General features: G+C 43.0%; 1 protein-coding gene across 1 annotated transcript in view; it reads right to left on the bottom strand.

Annotated features, from left to right (window-relative positions):
• Window positions 1-22284, bottom strand: part of SETBP1 (SET binding protein 1) — a 374207-nt gene that overhangs the window by 182687 nt on the left and 169236 nt on the right. Inside the window, 1 exon segment of the mRNA XM_017857822.1 lies at window positions 7227-7280. Coding sequence (XP_017713311.1) covers window positions 7227-7280 — 54 coding nt within the window.

The following is a 22284-nucleotide window of genomic DNA, read 5'->3' as shown; positions in this document are numbered from 1 at the left end:
CCAGACCCCACCCAGACCAATTCAATCCACACCAGGGGTTAGGACTGGATTCCCGTATTTTTCAAACTGCCCTGGTAACTCCTGTCTGCAGCCAAGGCTGGGGATGGCAGCTTTTCGTGGTCTCTAGTGTCTCATTCCATTTTAAAATAGGGGTGTGGGGATGTGGGAGGGTGTAAGGAAGCAGCAGCTGCAGTATTTCCTTATACACTGCTTTGCTTTGGGATGACTCTTTCCTAAACAGCAAAGTAAATATTATGTGGTGAAGCCAAAACAAGCAACCTGTATCCTCACTGCTGGCCCAGCCTACCTCTGTCTCATATCAGTTTCCTCCTCTGTGGGAGGGACAAACACCACTGTGATTCTCCCTTTGAGAGTTTGGGGAAGGACAGGGACAAGAACAATAAGAAAGTATTTGCCAAGGTGGAAGGATTCAAAATGCTATGCAGCAATTCCCTCTATTACTCAGATGAAGAAATTGCTTTTTCATGGACCTTGTCAAAGATCAAGGAAACTCAACACAATCTTTGAAAATGAAGGTGCGGCCACTTGTCCTGCACTTACCAGTGGTCACACTGGTCTGTGTTCACTGTAGAGATAAATCTAATTCAAGATGGCATAGCATAAGTGGTTAAGAATACAGATGTTGGAGCCAGATTACCTGAGTTCAAATCTCACTTCTGGCACATACAGGCTTGGTGACCTTAACTTCTCTGTGCCTGTGTGCTGACTTGTAAAATGGGGATAATGTTCTTATTGATTTCACAAAGTGTTGTGAGGATTAAATGACAAAATACATGTAAAGTTCAAAGAACATCTCCTGGCATCTATGTATGCTCAGTAAGTCCTTGGCATATGTGTATTGAGCCAAAAGCAGGGTGAACATGCATTACCACAAACTCCAGTTGAGAGTCTAATGAGGCTCAGTGCCCTGGAAAATCCAGAGCTTCAATTTTACTCCTTTTTTTCTTTCTTTTTTCTTTTGAGACGGAGTCTTGCTCTGTCATCAGGCTGGAGTACAGTGGCACGTTCTTGGCTCACTGCAACCTCTGCCTCTTGGGTTCAAGCTATTCTTTTGCCTCAGCCTCCCGAGTAGCTGGGACTACAGGCGTGCACCACCAGGCCCAGCTAGTTTTTATATTTTTAGTAGAGACGAAGTTTCACCATGCTAGCTAGGATGGTCTCGATCTCTTTACCTCATGATCCCCCCGCCTCGGCCTCCCAAAGTGTTGGTATTCCAGTCGAGAGCCACCGCACCCTGCCCAATTTTACTCTTTCCAAGTGTTGATGCTGACCCTGTAGACAGCTGATGTCCATTTAGAGTTGAGTCAGATAGTGGTGGTTTTGTTCTGAAAAACATGATCAACCCTAGAAGAACAAGCAACCTGGGAACTCAGACATTCCCTTCTACAAAATAAAAGAGCTGTCGGAGACTCTAACTCCCCACTTGCCTCCCATTTCCCAGTGTAGGAATGCCCAAATGTAGCAATCCAATACACAGACCCTCGTTGAACCGTAAGCTGCTATCACAGCCCCTGCCCTGCTTCAGCCTTCCTTTTCTGTTGAGAGATAAGCACAGCCAGGATTTCTCTCTATGCAGAAACTCCACAGTCACACCTTCCTAAAAAGTAGCTTCTCCTCACAGAATACTTGGGGATTTTGCATTAAAACTTCTAGGTGAGGACCCATGGAATCCAGGATTGTTCTGCAGATGGTTGTGTCCTCTGATGATCTACGAGTAGGACTAATTGTGGGGCTAAGGAAAGTGGAGTAAAGGTTCATTTGAGGAGGACTGAGCCTTCCTCCTCTGAACACTTAATCATTCTTACTCCAAGAATGAACACTGCACTTCTCGTGGGCCCTCATTTTGGTTAACAGCATCCCAAATTCTCCAGCTACTGAGCAGCTGCTGGTCCACTAACTCTGCCACCAAACTTTTTGGCATTCATCTCCTCTGTGATACCCCCACGGTCCTCAGTCCACCGTCATTCCCCACTACTCCTCGTATGGATCAACAGCACAGACTGAGTGCTGGATGCCCTCTTGACTTCATCACGCCTTCTACCCATTGAGGAACCTTCATCCATCACGGTTCTGACTCTTCTCTGCCCTCAAATCTTCAGTGCCTCCCATTGTCTTAGGATAGATTCCAAAAATCCAAATTCTGTTTCCTGATTCAGACAAATCAACTAAAACATGATATATTAAAAATGATCAGAAAAGTCTGAATATGGACTGGGTATTTGAAAACATTTAAAAATTACTAGTAATTTTGATAGATGTGATAATGGCATTCTGATTGTTCTTAAAAAGCCCTTATTTGTTAGATAAGTTAATTAAATTATTTATCAGTGAAATAACATAATGACTGGGATTTGTTTTAAAGTATAGCCCCAAATAATTAAAATTAAAAACCAAAGTAGATGAGAGTATAGACAAGTTTGGAAAATGGTAACAATTGTGAAAGCTCTTCCAGTGGCATGCTGGGGAGCAGAGCTGACTGTCAAAGACTTTGCCAACAGGTGGCTAAACCACTGATAGCTTAAAATTGGTCATGATGGAGATATTTACACAACAGAACTTACCAAATGCTACAAATGTGGGCTTTGTTAGCAGCATACCATTGAAACTGGGTAACAGGTACGTGGGTTTATTACATTATGCTAACTTTTGTGTAAATCTGAAAACTTACATAATAGTTAATTTTTAAGTCCAATTTATTTTTTGGACTTTTTAAAAAAAAACTATTATTTCATTTTCAAGACGTTTAAGACCTGAAATTTGGCCCCATTTTAATTTGCATATAATTTCCCACCATGGTCTCCTCTGAGGCTCCGCAATTAAATCACTGCAAGCCTTCAGATATACCCAAGCACCGCATTGTGGTCTCAGCCTTCATCCACGCTTCACCTGCTCTGGAATAAGTCCACCGCCTCACTTTCTTCTCACCCACCCTGGCAGGTACAACAAGACCTCTGCCGGGAAGACTTCCCTGCTTGTTCCATAGACATATAATTTCTTCTACATCTGAATTTTTAATTAATTTATTCTGCACTTCTCTAGTGGAAGAAAACAATACCTCACTGTGCATTTCAGGCATACAAGGCTACCTTCACATGCATTGTCTCATCAATGCCCATACTCTCTGTGAAATAAGCTGCACAACTCCTTTGCTTAATAAAGTAAATCAAGATGAAAGACATTAGGTAACTTCGTTAGGGTCACAAAGCTAACACTGGTGGCAGAACATTCCAGAACTGTCAACATCTGGGGAAGGGTCTGTGCATAGCTGGGAGCGCACAGAAAGGTCTTCTATGGATGCCTGTTGAATGAAATGGCAACTAAGTGACTGAAAGTTCTGTTTTCTCTGCACTAAAACATGTTTTCCTGTGTGTTCTGGTTTACTGTCTTCTCACCTTCCACCACAGCATGCCCTTGACCATAGTAGCAATTGACATTTTAGAAACTCATTAAAAATAGCCACCCTTCATAGGCAGCCACTACACTTGCCCTGCACTTGAAATAATACTCCATTTTTCCTAAAGGAAGTATCCTATTCTCTGAGACAACAGAGGGTTTATGTAGCAGGTGAGGACCAAATCCTTTAGTCTGTGCTTTCCTCTGTGGGGGACGTTCTTTGTCACATCACTGTTCTGACACGGTGGCTGGGCATGCAGGACATGCATCTGAATTTCGTGCCCATGCTATGGCTATCTCCTTACCACATCCCCCACCTCGTAAGCGTGTGCACACGCATGTGGGCATCACCCACGGGCACTTTACTGCAAAGTTTAAGCAGCCTGCACATTCTTGTAGAAACTAAGAAATAAAAGTAAATAAATAAATAAATGCCAAGAAGCCTTGGATGCTCTTTGTATCCTGGATGAAGGCACTGGATTCCAGCATTTGCCTTGGATTGCTCCTGGAGATCTCAGCTTGCAAAAGGAATGGGATGTCCAGCAAGAGGGGACTAGTAAATGAATGACGGTACTAACAACTAGTGCAAGCATGGCTAGCTGCTAGATTTTCCAGTGTTGTGGAAAGCATGCAAACCAACAAAAAATAAGGTAACAAAAAAGCATATAAAATATGACCATTTAAAAAAAATAGATGTGTGTGTCTATGTAGAACAAAGATTGGAAGACTACACGCCAAAACGTCATTGTGTATGTTTCTGAGGTGAAATAATAGGGTATTTTCTTTCTTATGGTTTTCTGTATATTCCGAATTTCTACAATAGACACTTACAACTTTTGTATTAGAGGAAAAAAAGAATGAAAGAAAAATGCAGAGGAAAGCATATAGTTATTGGGCTTTTACTCAAGAGAATTAAATGTCAGCTCTTACTCCTCTTAGGAATGGAGGGGACTGGTCCGACAAAAGGAAGTGAGGGTTCTCATTTCCAAGAACCCAAAGGCTTAGAAAGGAGGGTACTCAAGTGTGTCTGTTGCTTCAAAAGGCAAGAACAGGATGTTAGAAAGTAAAAGGAGATGTGTTTGGAGGTAGAAGAGTCAGGGTGGGTTAGGTGTGAATTTGAGAAGCTTTTCCATCTGTGCCTTTAAACCTTGCTGAGAATAGTACCCGCCTACCAGCACCAGGCCTGACTCTAGGAGAAGCTCTACCCTGTGGCCCAGAGGCCGGGCTCACCAGCCTCTGGGGAGACCACCCCCCACTAAAACATAATATCTTAGAAAAATGGGCTTTCAGGCTCATCTTGAAAAGTTATGTGTTTATTTCCAGGAATGAGCATGGCATTTTTAGTAACCAATAACCATGAGGAGAAAGGCAGATACTCACTTCCGTACCTTCCTCTTCTCTATCTGGATGCAGAGAGAAGACAGAGACAAATGAACAGAAAAGCCAGCTCAATACAGACTCGACTCTACACACATTCAAAATCATCGAAGATTTTGTAACTATCTTCCTTAAGAGTCTAAAGCAGGAATAAGCATCAAGAAAAACAAACAGAAAACCTCTACATTCAAGTGGTAAGTGGGCACCATGCAAAAGCTGAGAGGACAGATAGTTATCCCTGGGAGGGGTCCTCAGGGAGTCCCCTCCTGCCAGTCAATGATGGGTCCTGGAGGGGAACACACCCATGAATAATTGTGTGGGACTCAGTTTCATCTAAAACCCAAAGAGAGAAGGGGAAAAATAACAACAGAAGCCAGCAGTTTCGTGCAGTGGGGCTGGAGGGGGCAGTGCAAAGTCTGTGGACAGCTTTCTGTTTCTGTTTTAAAAAGCACCCAAAAGGGTGGTGTTGACCAGAGACACATCTGAACCTTTCACTAGAGAATTAACTTTGATCTGGGCATTACACCCTGGCCACAAGTTTCCCAGGACTTCCTGGCCTCAAGAACAGGCATCCTGAGGAGTGAAAAATATGTATTTATGCTTCTAGCCTCAGGGGGATGATACACAAATGGAATAACATGGAAGGGCTGAACAGAACCAGAGGAGCGAGCCATCTGCACTGGAAGCTGTGGGGCTGGCTGTGGGGGAGCCTGGGAGCTGCCTTTCTAGGATCATGCTCTCAAATGTTATGCACAAACCTTAAATATATCTAAATTCTCCTTCACTGGAAAGTTTGCTCTATTAGTTTAAATCTAATATCTAAAAGTGTAGGTCAACAAACATGGACAGAACGTGTTCAGCTCAGAAGGAAACCATGCCAAAACCACACACACACACACAACTCCAATAAACTCAGTCTCTACCGGGTGTCCTTTTCAAGCAGTAAAACGGCACCACACAATTTTCTTTAATGTTATAAATTTTCAGATTAAAACAAAATAATTAGCTGGCATTGCCACCATGTATGAGCGTAGGTGCAGAGGTGAGTGGGGTAGGTGGTAAATGTGGATTTTCTTTTGTTTTTGTTTCACATTCCCTTAGCCAAACTGGAAGTTTGCGTAAACATGTGAATAAGTAATTAATTAACAGTTTTCAATGGTTGACAAAAAAGGCTTACTGACCACGTCTGTCTAAAAACTCACTACTTTCCAGACAGGAAGATCAACAATATGGGATGACAACACCCCACACTGGTATGTGAATCCATCTTTGATTCCCACCAATGAAGCCCTTGATTCTGTTAATTCTCTTCCTCTGGCTTCCCACTGTCGCCTGTTCCTAGCTCTCTGTGTGATCTGGGGCCACTGCGCATCAGGACTGGGTCCTCAGGTTCCTCAGCAGTGAGCGGGTACACACAGGATGTGGCTCACCTGGGAGAAGGGTAGGGAGGGTACAGTGGGCTCCTGGATGTGAAACACCTTTAAAGAAGAAAACGTTCCCGAATACATGAAACTCCTGCAATTAGAAAAGTATTTGCTGACCCCTGGAAGTTCACTGCCATTAGCTATAATGTATTTTCCCACAAAGGTACAGCACTGAGACCTTGAGGCAGGCACTGAGCTGAAGGGTGACAGAAAGTTTCATTTTGCAAGGGGGACAGGGCAAGGGCCGAGTCCCCTAATGATCACCTTTGGATTTATCTTTCTTTATATATACGTTCTACCTATACTGGGCTCTATGTGAGCAAACAAGGGCTTTTGTATAGCTGAGATTTGTATGTGTCTTGGTATTTATATGTTTGTGTGTAGGCTTCTTTTCCAGAGACAGGGAGGATGATGTCCATCTTCACCCCTGCAAAAAAGTCTCCAGAAAACCCTTGCCTACACCCTCACACAGTTTGCCCATAGTAACCTCCAAACACCATTCTGGCCAGAGATAACAGCGGCCCATTTCCTGACCAAGATCAGCCAACCTCAACTGTCTGCCTCTGCAGGAGTCTGAGATTAACTTGGCTGTCAGGCCTTGACTGTGAGGCATTTGCCGCAAAGATTACAGAAATGTGAGTGTCCTGTCCAAAAAGAGAAATACAGGGGAGAACCCCAACCCCATCCCACCCTCTGCCGCCTTTGGTTTAACCCTTTCCTAAGCTGAATCCCCAACACTTAACATTCCGAGCATCTTGATCTCTATATATTTTTCCACTATACAATATTAGGAATGAAAGAGCCAAAGAGGTGGTTTTGTCCATGCTGGAATGAGAGGAGCTGGAGGAGGAGAGAAAGCTACCAGGTCATTCTCACAGTTAGCATTTCGAGCGAAAGAAGCTAGAAATCCAAGGTTGGGATTTCTGTCCTGGCCCCAAGGGTGCTTGTTGACCACCAAACTGTGGAGCATTTCACTTTTCCAAACTTCATAAGAGCATCAGTGGAACTTACCTGTGGCTGAAATCCTTTGAGGTCACTGGCTGCAAGGTCACTGGCTGTCAGGAGCTGGAAAAAAACAAAGAAATTTTCTCAGTGACACTTTTCAGTTTGCATACAGTATCCCCATGACAACTAATGGACTTACCATAGCCTGGATGAGAGCTACAGAAGTGGGATTGCAGAAGACAAATGTGAGATTTCTGGACTGGGAATCTAGGCTCAATGGCCTTGCCACTTTGTGCTCCATCTCTGACTTCATCACCTCTCTCTTGCTGCTCTCTCTAAATTATTTCTGTGTGCTATCTGTTCTGTAGAGGCTCTTAAATTAGGAACCATGGGCTATGGATGGAGTTCATCAGGTCCATGGCTCCCTGAAATTGTAAGTATGTGTGAATCTATAGATGTATATATTTCCTTAGAGAGAGGGGCCCTGGCTTTCTTCCTGCTATCAAAGTGGTCTGTGATACAAGACTTACTGCTTCAGAAACAAAGGTCCATCTCCTCTAAGAGAGTTTTTCCTTCCTTCCTTCCTTCCTTCCTTCCTTCCTTCCTTCCTTCCTTTCCTTCCTTCCTTCTTTTCTTCCTTCCTTTCTTCCCTCCCTCCCTCCCTCTCTCCCTCTCTCTCTTTCTTAGATGGAGTTTCACTCTTATTGCCCAGGCTGGAGTGCAGTGGCATGATCTCAGCTCACCGCAACCTCTGCCTCCCAGGTTCACGTGATTCTCCTGCCTCAGCCTCCCAAGTAGCTGGGATTACAGGTGCCCGCAACCATGCTCAGCTAATTTTTGTATTTTTAGTAGAGACAGGGGTTTCTCCATGTTGGTCAGGTTGTTCTCGAACTCTCGACCTCAGGTGATATGCCTGCCTTGGCTTCCCAAAGTGTTGGGATTATAGGCGTGAGCCACTGTGCCCGACCGTTTTTTCTTTCTTTAAAAAAAAAAAAAATGAGCTCAGTAAAAATGACCCTCTCCTCTTCACAGCTACATGTGACTCAGTTTCCCTTTGTCATATGCTGCCTATGATTTTATACACTATTTAGGTTTTTATCATTTATGCTTCAAACAATCATACACAACATAAAAGAATAAGAGTCAGTTATGTAGACTTTCTGCACCTCTGTGTTTAATCAATATTAAAGACTAAAGTTAAGGTTTTAAATATTTTGCATCCTTTCCAGGGTTTTGCACAAAAAAAGTTAAATAAAAATATATGATTAGTAAAATAATCGCATTCTTATAATACATGCTGGGAAAGTGTAAGATAAAGAGAAAAAGGGCAGATGCTTATTTTGATTCAAGGAGGGTGACTGCTAGCTTTGTTAGGCCTGGAGAGCATTTGTGAAAAATAGGAAAGACTTCATGTTTGCTGTAACAATGTTTTGTTTGGGTCAAGAAAGAGAAGTCATGCTGAGCCCCAGGGCCTCCAGCCTTCAGAAAAGCTCAACTGGATTTTTTAGCTTCCTTAAATGACTGCCAAAAATGGTGCTTAAGTGATGTTGAAGCTAGGATCCAGCAGAAGAGAGGTGGAGAAGGTGAACACTTTGCTGTTCCCCACCCCCACATTCCCCATCCTGCAGGCTAGATTTCCCTTGTGGAAGGTGTCTTGGTGGCAGGCAGCACCATCCTGGTGGAGAGCTGGTTTGACGCCTCTGATTGTAATGAAACAGCCAAGCCACAACCCATTAGGCCACTTGCTAGGAATTAAGGATGAAATGTAATGATACACTTAGTCCCTGCCTTCAAGGAACCTATAGTTTGGTGGAAGAATCAGACATGCAGACATGTGTACATCAGTGGGAGCAGAGTGTAGTCGAGTGTGAGCATCAAACTAGGGAAATGAAGCAAGAGCAGTCAGGGTGGGCTTGTTGAAATAAGATGGAGCTTGCATTTGGCCTTGAATTCACTGGAAAGGTGGTAGGGCAAGGCACTTCAGGTGGGAGCAGGTGCAAGAGCAAAGATGTGAAAAAGGAAATGGCCAATCCTAACACACCTCTATTTGCATCTGTTAAGTGCCAGCCATAGCCCACCTCAAGGAGAAAGGTAGGGAATTAGGATACATTGAGGATCACCTGGGTGGCTGGCATTCTAGGTGCTGCTTTATGTAATTTCTCATTTTTAATATTCACAACTGCTCCATGAGACAGAAGGTATCTCCTCTTTTCTGATGGGAAAATTGAGACTTATGGAAGCTAAGTAACATTTTCTAGGTTTCACAGCCAGTACATGTATTTGGGATTTAAATCCCCAACTGTATTTTCCCAAAGCTCATGCTTTTTCTCCTATAATAAAATGCCTCTGAATTATAGCACACCGGAGACCATTTGTTGAGATGTGGCACAGGAAAAAAGCTGAGTGCCAGAATATTAGTCAAATGAGCCACAGAAAGTAACATAAAACATGCATCCCCACGAACAACCCTTAACTAACTCTTCCTTGCAGAAATGCTTGTATTTAATTGATAATGACCATTTACTCATCTGAGTTTATCAGTAAATCTTTACCTTTAGCTTGAGCTGGGCACAACATTGGGATAGAGCTGGAAAGGAGGGAAAATAAAAGGCTGGGATGAGGTACGGGCATGAGAGTGACCTGTGCAGGAACACGCCCAGCAACATATGTTAGCATATTAGATTCAGAGCTCAAATTCTCCAGACCCTGGGCGTGCAGAAGGCAGAGATCTTCCTAGTTTTGTTTTGTGCTGTTGTATGTATTTTTACTCGTCTATTTTTCACCTAACAAGAACATGCCCAACAAGACCCTGTCTAAAAAGACTATGGCTTCTACCTTATGTAAATTTTGCATACCTCAACGTGTTAAGAAGAGTCTGGACATACAATTAGTCACTAAATAACCTGATTGTCGAATGACTTAAAAGGAAAGTGGAAATATTGTCAGTCCAGAGGTGAGGACCAGAATACCTAAATTGCTGAGCCTAGAGAACAGAAGTGTGAGAGGCAGGCTAAAGATATCTTCCAAGCCAACAAAAGGAAACAGCACTTAGTGCCTAGCACATTTGCTGTGTGAAGCAGGCACTCAAATAATTGAATGAGTTAATCAACTCAGGCACTGGGGACAAGCTCTTCTCCAGCCGCTACAGGTTTTACTAGAAGAATATTGGGTGCTGCTTCAGTGTAGAAATTCGAGGTTAAATTTAAGGAAGAACAGTATAAAAGGGAAAGAAGCTGAATGGTGAATAAATCCATCACCAGGGAGAGATCAGGGTCTCACCCGTTGCTCTGGTTGAAACAGTAAAATGTTAAATGGACCCATCCCAGTTCAGATGTGTTAGCACATCTGATGATGTGTGGGAGGATGCAGGGATATAATGTCAGGGATGGAACTCAAATAACTTCTATCTGGATTCCTTTACTTGGGAGATTTGGAATGTTTAACTCACAAACTAGCATGCATTGAAGGTGTTATCTGATCTGGGAAACAACCAAAGGCAAGGTTTGTGACATCTCCTCGCAATGAGTCCTGAAAACGGTGTGTACAACAGTGTGTCTTTCCTCACTATTACGCCATGACCCCTTGCTTTTCTGGCTTTTCTGGCCTTCTGCCTTCTTGGTCTTTCTGAGTTCTAACCACGCTCTAACCAAATGCATGGACTGTTGGGTCAAACATAGGCCCTGCATCTTGAGCACTCCCCTTTTCAAAGCAGATTACTTCCCGTAAGTCTAAAAATTCCACACCAAGGGATGGAGAAACAGCTGAACGTCAGGCACTAATATTTGGTGCTCAAGTGTGGATTAGAAATAAAGGAAAAGATCACAGACCACCTACATCAGGATATTGCAAAAGAGTTCCATTCTTAGTGCCAGGGCCTGGGGAGGCAGTTGGAGGCCCCTGGAGAAGAGGAGAAAATCAGTGTGTCCCCAGTGGGCTCAGGAGCCACCTCTGCTGGGAAACTGGGGTGAGAAAATGTGTAGACAAAGGGCCCACACTGTGCCTGTCTCTCTACCTTCACTCAGAGTGGCTCTGCTTTTCCCTGGTTCTTGTATGCGACTTCAGTTGAAAACCAATGTTTGGTACTAAAACATACCTTAAAACTCCAGACTAAGTCCTTATTTTGCAGAAGAAGCTGATAAGTGACATTTTCAAGATCACACTGCTAGTTAACAATGGGACTGGTCGAGTCTGCTAACCCGAGCACCTCTGCAGAAACCTCCACTAGAGATTATACCTGTCCAGTCCATCATTGACAACCAGACATAACCGGCTGCTGATTTCTACCCTAAAGCTGGGATAGATTTGCTCAGAAATCCAGGGGAAATTGAAGCATGGGGAGGAAGTATACATGTCCCTCCTCAAAGTCACTGCCTTGAAAAGCGCACGTCCCAGACCCTTCTCTACTGCCTCCCCTGCTTGAACCCTATCTCCACTCCATCCCATTTGGAAACAGTTCACTGCTCATGGTAGCCTTGCTGTGTCAGGGGTTGGGGGAGATCCAAGACAGGGAGGCAGAGAGGGAGGAAAATGAAATCTGCCATGGCCCTAGGGACTCCAATCAGGCTGAAGTTAATGAAAAGGATCCTGTCTTTTCCCAGAATGGCTAAACGTCTGCACCACTCCCAGCTAGAGGGTCGACAGGGTGCGTGGGGTGGAGAGGGCAGACAGAATTACATTTAAAAGGCAAAGGAAGGAGAAAATTCTTTCATCTCCCTGGTGGAGCCCGGCAGTGTTCCTGGGGCCCTGCTCAGAACAATCTCATTGCTGACACTTCTTGCTGCTCTCTGGAACAGTCCACATTCAAAATATTAGGAGGATGACCCTGCCTTCCATTTTTGAGAAGCTGCAGTTTCTTTCTTGGCATAAATTCATGTTGCTTTCTTATTTTCTCTCTCTATCTCTCTGAGCTTGAGGGGAGGGGTGGAGAACAAGGAGAACTGAAGGGAGATGAAGGATGCTGTGGGGCCCTAAGGAGGCGAGAGTGGAAATCCCTTCAGCTTCCTAAGCAGCGACATTCTGCTCCCTGGTCTTTTTCAAACTCTGTTCTCTGAATGGGATTCTCTCTTTGTATCTCCCACCCAAAATTACCCATGGTACACCTGCATCCAGCATTCCCTTGTGACCTCTGCAAGTCTAAAGCTGTCCCTTTAAACAGCTGCCCTCCTCCCTACAAATGTCTATAGCTTCTAAACTTTCACACAGGAGGGGAGGAGGTGACTCCATTTTTTCCCCTCTGTCCTCCTGCCCCAGCAACAAACGTCATGTCCCCTCTGCTGGCCCTTTATCAAAAATGCATACTCCATCTAAATAGAGTGGGGCCTCACATATCTGCACCAATTGCTCTGGCTGAATGCAGATGCTTGCATCGGGAAGGGGGACACTGACACAAAAGGCAGGGTGTGGGTCATGCTGAACATCTGGCCAGAAGGATCTTATGCAGCTGGACAAGCTGAAGACTGGTGGCCCTGGGGATACTCCAAGTCATTTGCTCTTCCCAGATATCTCCTTTCTTATGGGCCAAAGCAAAGGATGCTGGCACATGAATGGACAGATGGATTGATGAATAGGTAGCTAGGTAGGTAGGTAAAGAAATAGAGTGAAGCTGGCCTTGAGGACAGCAAACGACCCATTTTCAAATTTACCCTCAAATGTACCATCCTTTCATTTAGTAAACCTTCTCCTTCACCTCTACTCTTTTCAATCTGCCCTCATTTCTATTTCCAATGTAGGAAATGAACCTTTTTTTCTCTCTCTTTATTTTGTAAAGTGTTACTCACTTCTTACTTTGGCTCTAGAATGGAAGTTGAACTCAGGCCCACCCCAATCCTTCAACCCATAAAAAAAGTTCAGAACAGCCTACGGGTAAGGAAAATTGTTCCAGCAAGCTGAGGCAAACATCTAATCATATGTGTGCTGGGGGCTGCTTGAGATGAACTAGCCCCACACTCTCCATTGTAAAAGGCAACCGAGGCACAGAAAGAAAAAGTGACTTACCCAGTGAAAAATCAGAAACAAAAAATCTAACTGTATGTATGCAATCTAAAGAAAGTTTCTAATATCCAGCCATACTGGGTACTGGGGACTCTGAAACAGGCAGGAAGAATTGTCAGATATGTTGGGGGTCAAGACAGAGAACAGGAAAGGGGTCTAAGAAGGGCTTCTACCAAGCAAAACGTTCTGAAATGACCAACCATGAAGGAGACCACAAATCCATTGGGATCACAGAAGGAAATCTGGAAACTGGAAAATAAGGTAGGTAAAATGGAACCAATAGGTTGCCACTCTTTCCAAGGATAAGTGAAACACTGTCATACAAAAGAGCACTGGACTCGGAGGGAAAAAAAAAGACTTGAGTCATAGCCCTGGTTCTGCAGCAACTCAATATGGGATCTGTCATGGGATCATTTACTATGCAGGTCTCATTTTACCACCTATGAAATGAATGCCATTTTCCCTTTGGCCCTGCCAGCACCCTAAAGCATCCCTGTCACCTCAAGGCTGGAGAAAAGATGGAAGGACACTATCTCCTCTGTCCCTTCAAAATACACACCTCTAAGAGCTTGTTTACACTTTGTGGAAGAATTTCTACTAATAACCAGAAGGTCAGAGGGGAGGACAATGAGACAGTCTTGTACTATGGATCTGTTATTGGCTTACAAATAGGAATTTGGACAGATGGCCACTCAGATTGCTACATGAGTTCCCCATTCCAGTGAGGCTGAAGTCAAATCCACACCCTAACTAATAGTAAACAATCTTCCAATTCAAAAGGCATTAGTTCTAATGGCCAAGGCATTGGGGTGGGGGTGGCAGTGGAGGGGCTCGTTTCCTACCAGCCTAAGAAGCAAGTTATATACTCAAAATTGCCATCCTAGCTGAACTGTGTCCTTTTGCTAAATGCTCTCAGCCTCATGAAATTTTAAAGGTTAAACCTGAAATCACTGACACCTACAGTCTTAATTTTAGGCTCCCTTCCTAAAGAGCAACAAGGATGACTAATAATAACTTTGTACATAACTCCAAGCAAGCCTGGTCTTGATTGCTTATATTTTTCTTTTATTGCTTCTTTAAATGATGGGGTTCTAATATTTACAGGTGAGATCTTTAACAAAATCCTCCAGATATGGAGCCAAAAGAGCTTTTATATATATTTTTAAAGACTCCATGTGTAATCTTGGCACATACAACCCATGCTCTTACAGTGGGGTGTACATTTGCTTGCTGTCCAAGTCATAGCTATTTCAACTTCTGGGTGGAAATGTCTTTTATCCTCCACCTTTCAGATTGGAGCAATAACTAGAGACCACATGAAAGACGAGACCTCTGAATGCCCTGATCTAGACTCACTAAGATGATGAGTCTTGTTTTATGTTGAACTTAATAAACCGAAAGAAACTTATTTGAACTCAATGAACCTACAGAAGTTTGTTCCACCCTTTTAAAACGTGACATAGAATTTTTTTTAGATTAAAGAAAACTGGATTTTATGTAGGGCATCTTCTGTGGTTATGGGTGAGAAGTTTACATAGGGTAAATTTGGTAGAAACTGGTGACATGGACGTTAATATCAGCATTTATTAATCATTTCAGTCAAAAGTGGTTCAAGAGACTAAAGTAGCCTCTGGGGTTCATTCAGGATTAGTAGGTGATAGAATGTATTTGAGCCTGGCTTGGCTAACTCAGGTTCTTTTTCACTACATCATAATATCTTATGAACCTCTGGCTACCTTGGGTATGTATGCTGTTGGGAGCTCTATCAGGTTGTCCATGATGTGTCTAACATTCTGAAATGAATGATGAATAAGAAATTCACTTTGGGGGGCCGAGGCGGGCAGATCATGAGGTCAGGAGATTAAGACCATCCTGGCTAACACGGTGAAACCCCATTTCTACTAAAAATAAAAAAATATAAAAAAATTAGCCAGGCATAGCGGGAGGTGCCTGTAGTTCCAGCTACTCAGGAGGCTGAGACAGGAGAATGGCGTGAATCCGGGAGGCGGAGCTTGCAGTGAGCCGAGATCATGCCACTGCACTCCAGCCTGGGTGACAGAGCAAGACTCTGTCTCAAAAAAAAAAAAAAAAAAAAAAAAAAAAAAAGAAAGAAATCCACAAGACAGTGGTTTTCAAACTGTACCCTAAGAAGCCCTGAATTTCACAGAAGGGCCTTGGGGATTGTGAGGTGAGTGAGAGGCACTGAGGTGGGAGTTCCAGGCTCTTAATTCCTCTTTATTCAGAATAACATAACTTTTATTGGTATATTATATTGGACTTCCATGTTAAGATCTATTTAAATTAAAGCTTTGTAAAAAAGAAATTTGGCAAATCCATATTTTAACAGAGAAGGATACTACATATATGAGAAAGTCATTCTCAGTGTTAACAGAATTTACCTGGGGAAAGAGAATTAAGCAATTTATCTCTTTAAAGATGCTAAGATAGTCTTCTCCTACTAGGAGTGGATTGAACACATGACCAGACCTCATTTTAAGACCACACTGCCTTTAATATGTGCATGAGTTACTCATGGGGAAAATGCCTTCCCTTCCTTTAATTACACTGGTTTTTTTTTTTTTTTTTTTTTTTTTTTTTTTTTTTTTTAAATGAGATGAAGTTTCACTTTTGTCATTCAGGCTAGAGTGCAGTGGCACGGTCTTGGCTCACTGCAACCTCCGCCTCCAGGGTTCAAGCGATTCTCATGCCTCAGCATCCCAAGTAGCTGGGATTACAGGCATGCGCCAACACGCCTGGCTAATTTTACATTTTTAGTAGAGATGGGGTTTTGCCATGTTGGCCAGGCTGGTCTTGAACTCCTGACCTCAGGTGATCTGCCCACCTTGACCTCCCAAAGTGCTGGGATTACAGGCATGAGTCACCCCGCCTGGCCAATCTTTCTTTATACTTTTTTCAGGCAGTATGCCTGCTCTCTTCATCTGAAGTTCTGCAAGCTACATGCTTCGGAAAGAACAACTAACATAAGAAGAGGAAAGAGCTAAAGATAAGTTGCTTCTCAGGAGCACAATCTGGGTTGTAGGTCCTTTCCTTCCAACAAAATTAAGAAATCACATTGCAAGCATCTGTGGGCTGTTTCCAAAGTCCGTAAAAAGCCAATAAAGGAGAATTCCCTCCTTGAACGTATGCCAAGCAAAGCTGGGTGCTGAGGGAATATCCACCCTTGCCTCCCTCTTCTCATCATTTACAGAATTTCTGCTTAGAACTGACCAGATGATCTGCTCACTTGGCCCAGGATAAGTATCAAAGCTTTCTAATTCATCCCCTTGGTGAATCCCAGGAAACTGATTTAACCCCCTGGGCTCACTCAGTGGCAGAGAATGGGAAAGTCAGAAGGTGCTTGTTTCAGAGAGTATTTGAGCACCAAAGTCAAAAGCTCTGCTCCTCAGCTTAGTGGAGCCAATTTGGCAGAGAATCTGGGTCCCTGGGCCAAAACTGGAGCAATTAATCATGATTACAGGTGGATATCTGAAAGGGATAAAGCCAGGCAGGACTCAATGAACTGAACCTTGTAGTTGCAGGTAGCCATAACTTCTATAGTTGTAAACATTGCAGGTAAAATAGGAGAATCTTCTCCGGAAAGCCCACCTTGAACTCTTGGCTATTATAATATGAAAAGTCACTATGATTTTTCAGGATCTTCATTTTTCCTGTTCTTCTGTCTCAGGACCTACTTTAGCCTGTTCTTGTACCAGGTAGGTGCTTTACCTTCATTATCCATCTTAAACTTCACACTGTCAGTGCAAGACAGTATTATTTTCTCCAATTTATAGTTGGACACACTGAGGCTCAAACTGCTTAAATAACTCACCTAAGGTTATGACAGCAAAAAGTGGCAGAACTGGAATTTGAACATAGCTCTGAATCATGGAAAGTCCAGTTCTCTGTCTTAGCCATCCATGATCCCCTTGGGAATCCCTTCATGAAAGGTTGCTGTCTCCCTCCCTACTCTGCCAGGGAGGCAGCCTGGTCCCCAGGGACATTGGTACCACTGCCAGCCATGCCTCAGGTGACTCACCATGCAGGTAAAAATCAGACTTTCCATTAGCCCTATGCAGCCCCACGACGTAGGCATCTAAGGTATTGTCTCTGCCATCTTGATCTTCACTTCAAATTTTTCTGAACTCAAGCTGACTTTGTTCAAAGGAGTTTCATTCCTAAATCTGGGTGACCAAAGGATTTTGTACTGTACACTGCTATGAACATTGTTAATTATCAATGAAAACTGCGCAATCAATTCACAAGTCCTTCCACAGATGGCCCTGCTCTTGCATTAGTGTTACTGGCATTGCAAATGCCAGGATTTGGTCCTGCCACTCCTTAGCACTGGGAACTCTTTGAGGACTGAGACAGCTGGCTGTTTTCAAAATGATTCTTCACCATTGAAGATACTCTGCAGAATCCGCCACAGCTTCTAAAGATGCTCTCAGTGCATTAGGCAAACAAAACATCCTTGGAAAACAGGACCAGATTCTTCTCATGACAACTTCCAAGGAAGTCTGGCTCCTTGGCATGTATACTTCCTGGTCCTTTGTTAAAAATCTCCCTCTTGTGTTTCATACCTTCTGGAAACGGCTTCTGGAAACAGCTGTGTCACCAGTAACTTTCCTTTTCTGGGCTATGTATGTGTGTATTTGTGTCTCATACAATCCTGCCTCAACCAATCCATTTGCTAAAAATTATCTCTATGATTTCACTCTCAAGAACTCTGTGCTCATCTCACAGAGGTACCTGGAAATGAAGGTTTTCCTTATGCCAAAACATCTCAGTCAAATGTGGATTAGATCTCCCCAGACCTCTTCTCCAAACAAGATATCCTTTCATTGTTCTCCCTGGACTCACATGTACGCTTGACTCACAGTCCACCCATTTTTGGCCAAACCTGTCCAGAATTTCTGGCTGATTCAGTTGGGGGATATCTCTCTATATATTGCCCACTGAGACTGAGCAAAATGAATGTAACACACAGATGCTACATCAGCAGGACTGGAAGTAGCTGTGAAGTTAGTCTGAAAGCCCTTTAGTAATCACATGCTCAAACCCTTTATTTATAGCACAAATGAAGGGCCCACAGCAGGAACTGGCAATGTTCACTTTTGTAGACACACTCAGCAATTCACCAATAGTGCAACCTTGGGTAAGTCACATCCCTGCAGACCCTTAGTATTCCCCACCCCTAACATGAAGAACTCTGTACAATCCCTTCTGATCTGACAGCCTTTGAAACTGGACAGGCACGGGTGGCCCTGACACTCACCCAAGGCATTATCAGGCTTCATACATCTTGTCTATTACCAAAGGGTGAGATTACCTAGAGTCCACTTGAGGAACGGATAACACAGCAAAAGTGGTGAAGTGGTAGGGCTCTTGACACAACAGGAGTTGGTAAAGCCTATCTGTATCTCTAGGAAGAGCCATGCCCTCATCTCTCACTGGTCTTTCAGAGAATAAGAGATTTCATGTTTTCTCCACAACCCTTTCTACTTAACTCTGATTTTAATAAAGAACCCAGTATTCATCAATTACACCACAATCGCTGTGCAAATATTCTCAGGATTACTGTTTTGTGCTTCACTTATAACTAGATAAGAAAAATTGGAGAACTCAGCTCTTTTGATAAAGAGAAATTCCAGATCTAGAAAGTAGAGGTAAGAAAGGCTCATAATTTGGAGGGCATAAGAACCGTTGCTACACGGGGAGTTATACAAAGCAAGGGTGGCTCCAGGACAGAAGAACATCAAGAAAGTGGAAAACAATACCAACTTCTCTCCCCTCTCTTACCTTTGCCATATCGCAATGAAAGACATGTGCATGTTAACAGCAGTGTTATTCTATTCACTCTAAGGCTTTCCTCAACCTCATAGGATATTAATAAGATTCCAATTATAACTTACACAGCTATTTCCACATAAAATTTACAAGAGTTTAGAAATAGGGCTGCTTTTAATAAAGTATTTACCCTTTCAATCTATTGAGTGCAAAATGGCAGGTATTCCTGATAATCAAGTAACAGGGAGTCTTGTCCTATTTCAAGATATAAAGCATTTTTAATACAACAAGAGTAGTAAGATATGAGATTGATAAAATTGCTTTACTCCCTCACCCTAGAAACATTTCAAAGGATGATCTCACTTAATCATCCCAACAACAATGAAAAACAGGAAGGGCTGGAAACTTCCCTGCTGGTTTGACAGATGGAGGAAATGAGGCAAAAAATCGGGCAGTGACTTGCCCAGGGACATGCTCTTGGCTTTCAAAGTCTTAGCATGGAAGGGATAATCCAGACCAGCCTTCCTCCAATGCAGGAATCCCCTTTTCCACCTTTTCTGACAGATGGGAGGCCAGCTTGAGCACTTTGGGGAAGTGGCACTTGCTATTTTAGCGACACAGCAATAGTCTTGAACAAGTTCTACCTTTACGCATTTGAAATATGCCTTGCTGAAACTTGTCTCCCCAGTTCTGGGGAGCAGGAACTAACTACTTGTCTTTTAACCTTCATGATCTTCCTGTGAAATAGGAAATGTGAACCTCATTCTACAGATTGAACAACAATAACAAAAAAAGATGAATTAAGCAACAGCTTCTAGGCCCCATGACTGAAGTTAGATCCAAACACCAAAATTAGAGGACTCATCCTCTCCCGCTGCTCACCAGCCCTGCCCATAGGCACACACTACAGCCTGTTTATTCCAGTAGCCAGCCTCTGATCCATTTGATGACATGCCCAGGCAAAATATCCCAAGTGCTTTCAACTTTTTCTCCTTGAACATGGATCTCAATGCCATCACTCATCATCTAGCTTATAAAAGCCTTCTCCTCAATGTGGCAGGCAGATCTGAGCACACATTGCCAGTGGGAGTAACTGTAACTAACCAGTCACGTGCTGGAAAATCTTCAACAATTGACTCTCTGGGTGGGGGAATCGCCATCGTGAGGCATTTGCCAATTTCCACAGTGTAAATACTCCCAATATGTCAAGCTACTAGCTGAAGTCACTGATTGCAGAGTTGGAAAGAGATGTGCCCATCTGGCTCTTGTCACCTAGCATGAGTTGGCTCCAATGCACCACTGGTGTGTTCATCAGCCTTCTCACTTAAGACATCAACAACTAGTCTGGAACTCGGTCCGGGTAACTTGTATGGAACAGGGCATCCCAACAACTTCAGGAATTACCATGTCCTCAGTGCCAATCCAGGTGTGAGGGTAGTAAGACTTTTGCATGGAGTTCATGTGAAAGATGCCAATGAATTCATTCCATAAATATTTATTTTTCTGGGATGCGAGGAAATAGCAAAAAAACAAACAAAACAAAAACACACACACAAAAAAACCCAGAGTCCTTATTCTCAATGAGACAAACAATGAAGTAAAATAATAACAATAAACAATAACCATCATAATATAACCTGTCAATTGTAATAAAAGAAGAGAGAAATAAAGCAGAAAGAAAAAGCAGAGTGGGGGATATGCTACTTTAAATGAGCTATTCAGGGAAGGCCTCTCTAAGGAGGGAATATTAGAGTGAAACCCAAAAGAATGAAAGAAGAGAGTGAGCCATGTGGTATTTGGGAGAAGAGCAATCCAAAAGAGGAAACAGAATATGCAAAGTTACTGACATGAATTGTACTCAAAGTGCTGGTGGAACAGCAAAGAGATTGGCACCCTAGGGCAAAGAAAGAGAGCAAGGGCAGTGGTAGGAGGTGACAGCAGAGTGAAGCCACATCACATAAGAGCCTTTAGGTCAGAGCTAAGAGGTATAGGTCACGGTACATTAATGAATCTGAGAGATATGGGGGGTAATGGAGAACAAAAACTGATGTGGGGCACAATCTGAGATACACTGAAAAAAGTGCCCGCTCGCTGTTGTCTTAACAGCCCACAGTATTTGCTGATGGATTAGCGATGGCATGAGAGGTTAAGACAGGAGTGAAGGATGATGCCAAGGGTTTTTGCCTAAGAAGGGTGGGAGAATGATTTTTGTTGACGTTGGGAAGATTGGAATGGGTAGGTGGTAGTGTAGGCATGGTAAGTAACCCATGAGTATCTTGGTTTGGCTCAGTGCTGTTAGCATCAATGTAGAACACTAACACACAGTGGGTTTGTGGGCTGATGCACAGCTTATCTTGGCTGCAGCACTAGATACATTGAGGATGTCTTAGGGAAGGAGACTTAAAAGGTGTTTGGGATTTACGGACTTCATAGAACACGTTGAGAAATCTGCATTATTAGGAATTCAAGATGTAACTGAATAAATCTCAGATAAATGCAGTTAGTCTGCTATACCTGGACCTATTCCAGTGGGTCTACAAGTCTGTGAGTTTCTTCAGAACTGAAGACCCATTTCTCCCTCTCATCTGCTTGCTACATTCATTCTGAATTTTAACTTTCTCTTAGGGAGCCCCTCCAAGTCCTAGGCCTTGTGATGCATTCTGGGGATACACCAATGAACAAATAATGTATAAGCCCTGCTCTCAGAGAACCCAAGAGTCTATTAGGGAGACAGCATTTATTTTGAATATGAAAACCAAATATAATTTAGAGCTGTGATAAGTTCAAGAAAAAGTAATGAGAAGAAAGGTATGCATAGGACAAAAGAATTAATGAAGACAGGTCTGATGTAGAATTTGGGAGTGGTTAAGGAAGGCTTTCCTGACGAAGTGACAATAAAGCCATGCCCCAAAGGATGAGTAGAAGCTGCTAACTGAAGAGCTATGGGACAGGCACTTCAGGTAGATGAAACATCATGGTGAAGGCTTCTAGCAGGAAAAAGTAATTTGCACATTGGAAGAACCCCTGCAGTTTATAATGTAAAAAGAGGACTAGACTGAGGCTAGGACTCCTGGATTCTAATCCAAATCCTGTCAATACCTAGCACTATGACCTTATTCCAGTTACTTATCATTTCATGTATTTGGCTCAATTTATTCACCTGTGCAGTTAGAATGCAGATGGGGCAGTGTGTTCTGCAAAGTAACACATGCTTAGTAAACCAATCAGACTCAAGTTCAGATATGAGCTCTTCTTAAAAGCTGAATGTCAAGTTTCTGTTTATCATCCATAAAAGATGGATAACATTAGATACTTCATAGCGATGTTTGGATGGGGATGTTTAGAT

The sequence above is a fragment of the Rhinopithecus bieti genome, unplaced genomic scaffold, assembly GCF_001698545.2.
Source record: "Rhinopithecus bieti isolate Rb0 unplaced genomic scaffold, ASM169854v2 scaffold_42084, whole genome shotgun sequence".
NCBI classification, from domain to species: Eukaryota; Metazoa; Chordata; class Mammalia; order Primates; family Cercopithecidae; genus Rhinopithecus; species Rhinopithecus bieti.
Note: the sequence above shows the minus strand (reverse complement) of the source record. Positions and strands in the feature narration are given on the sequence as shown.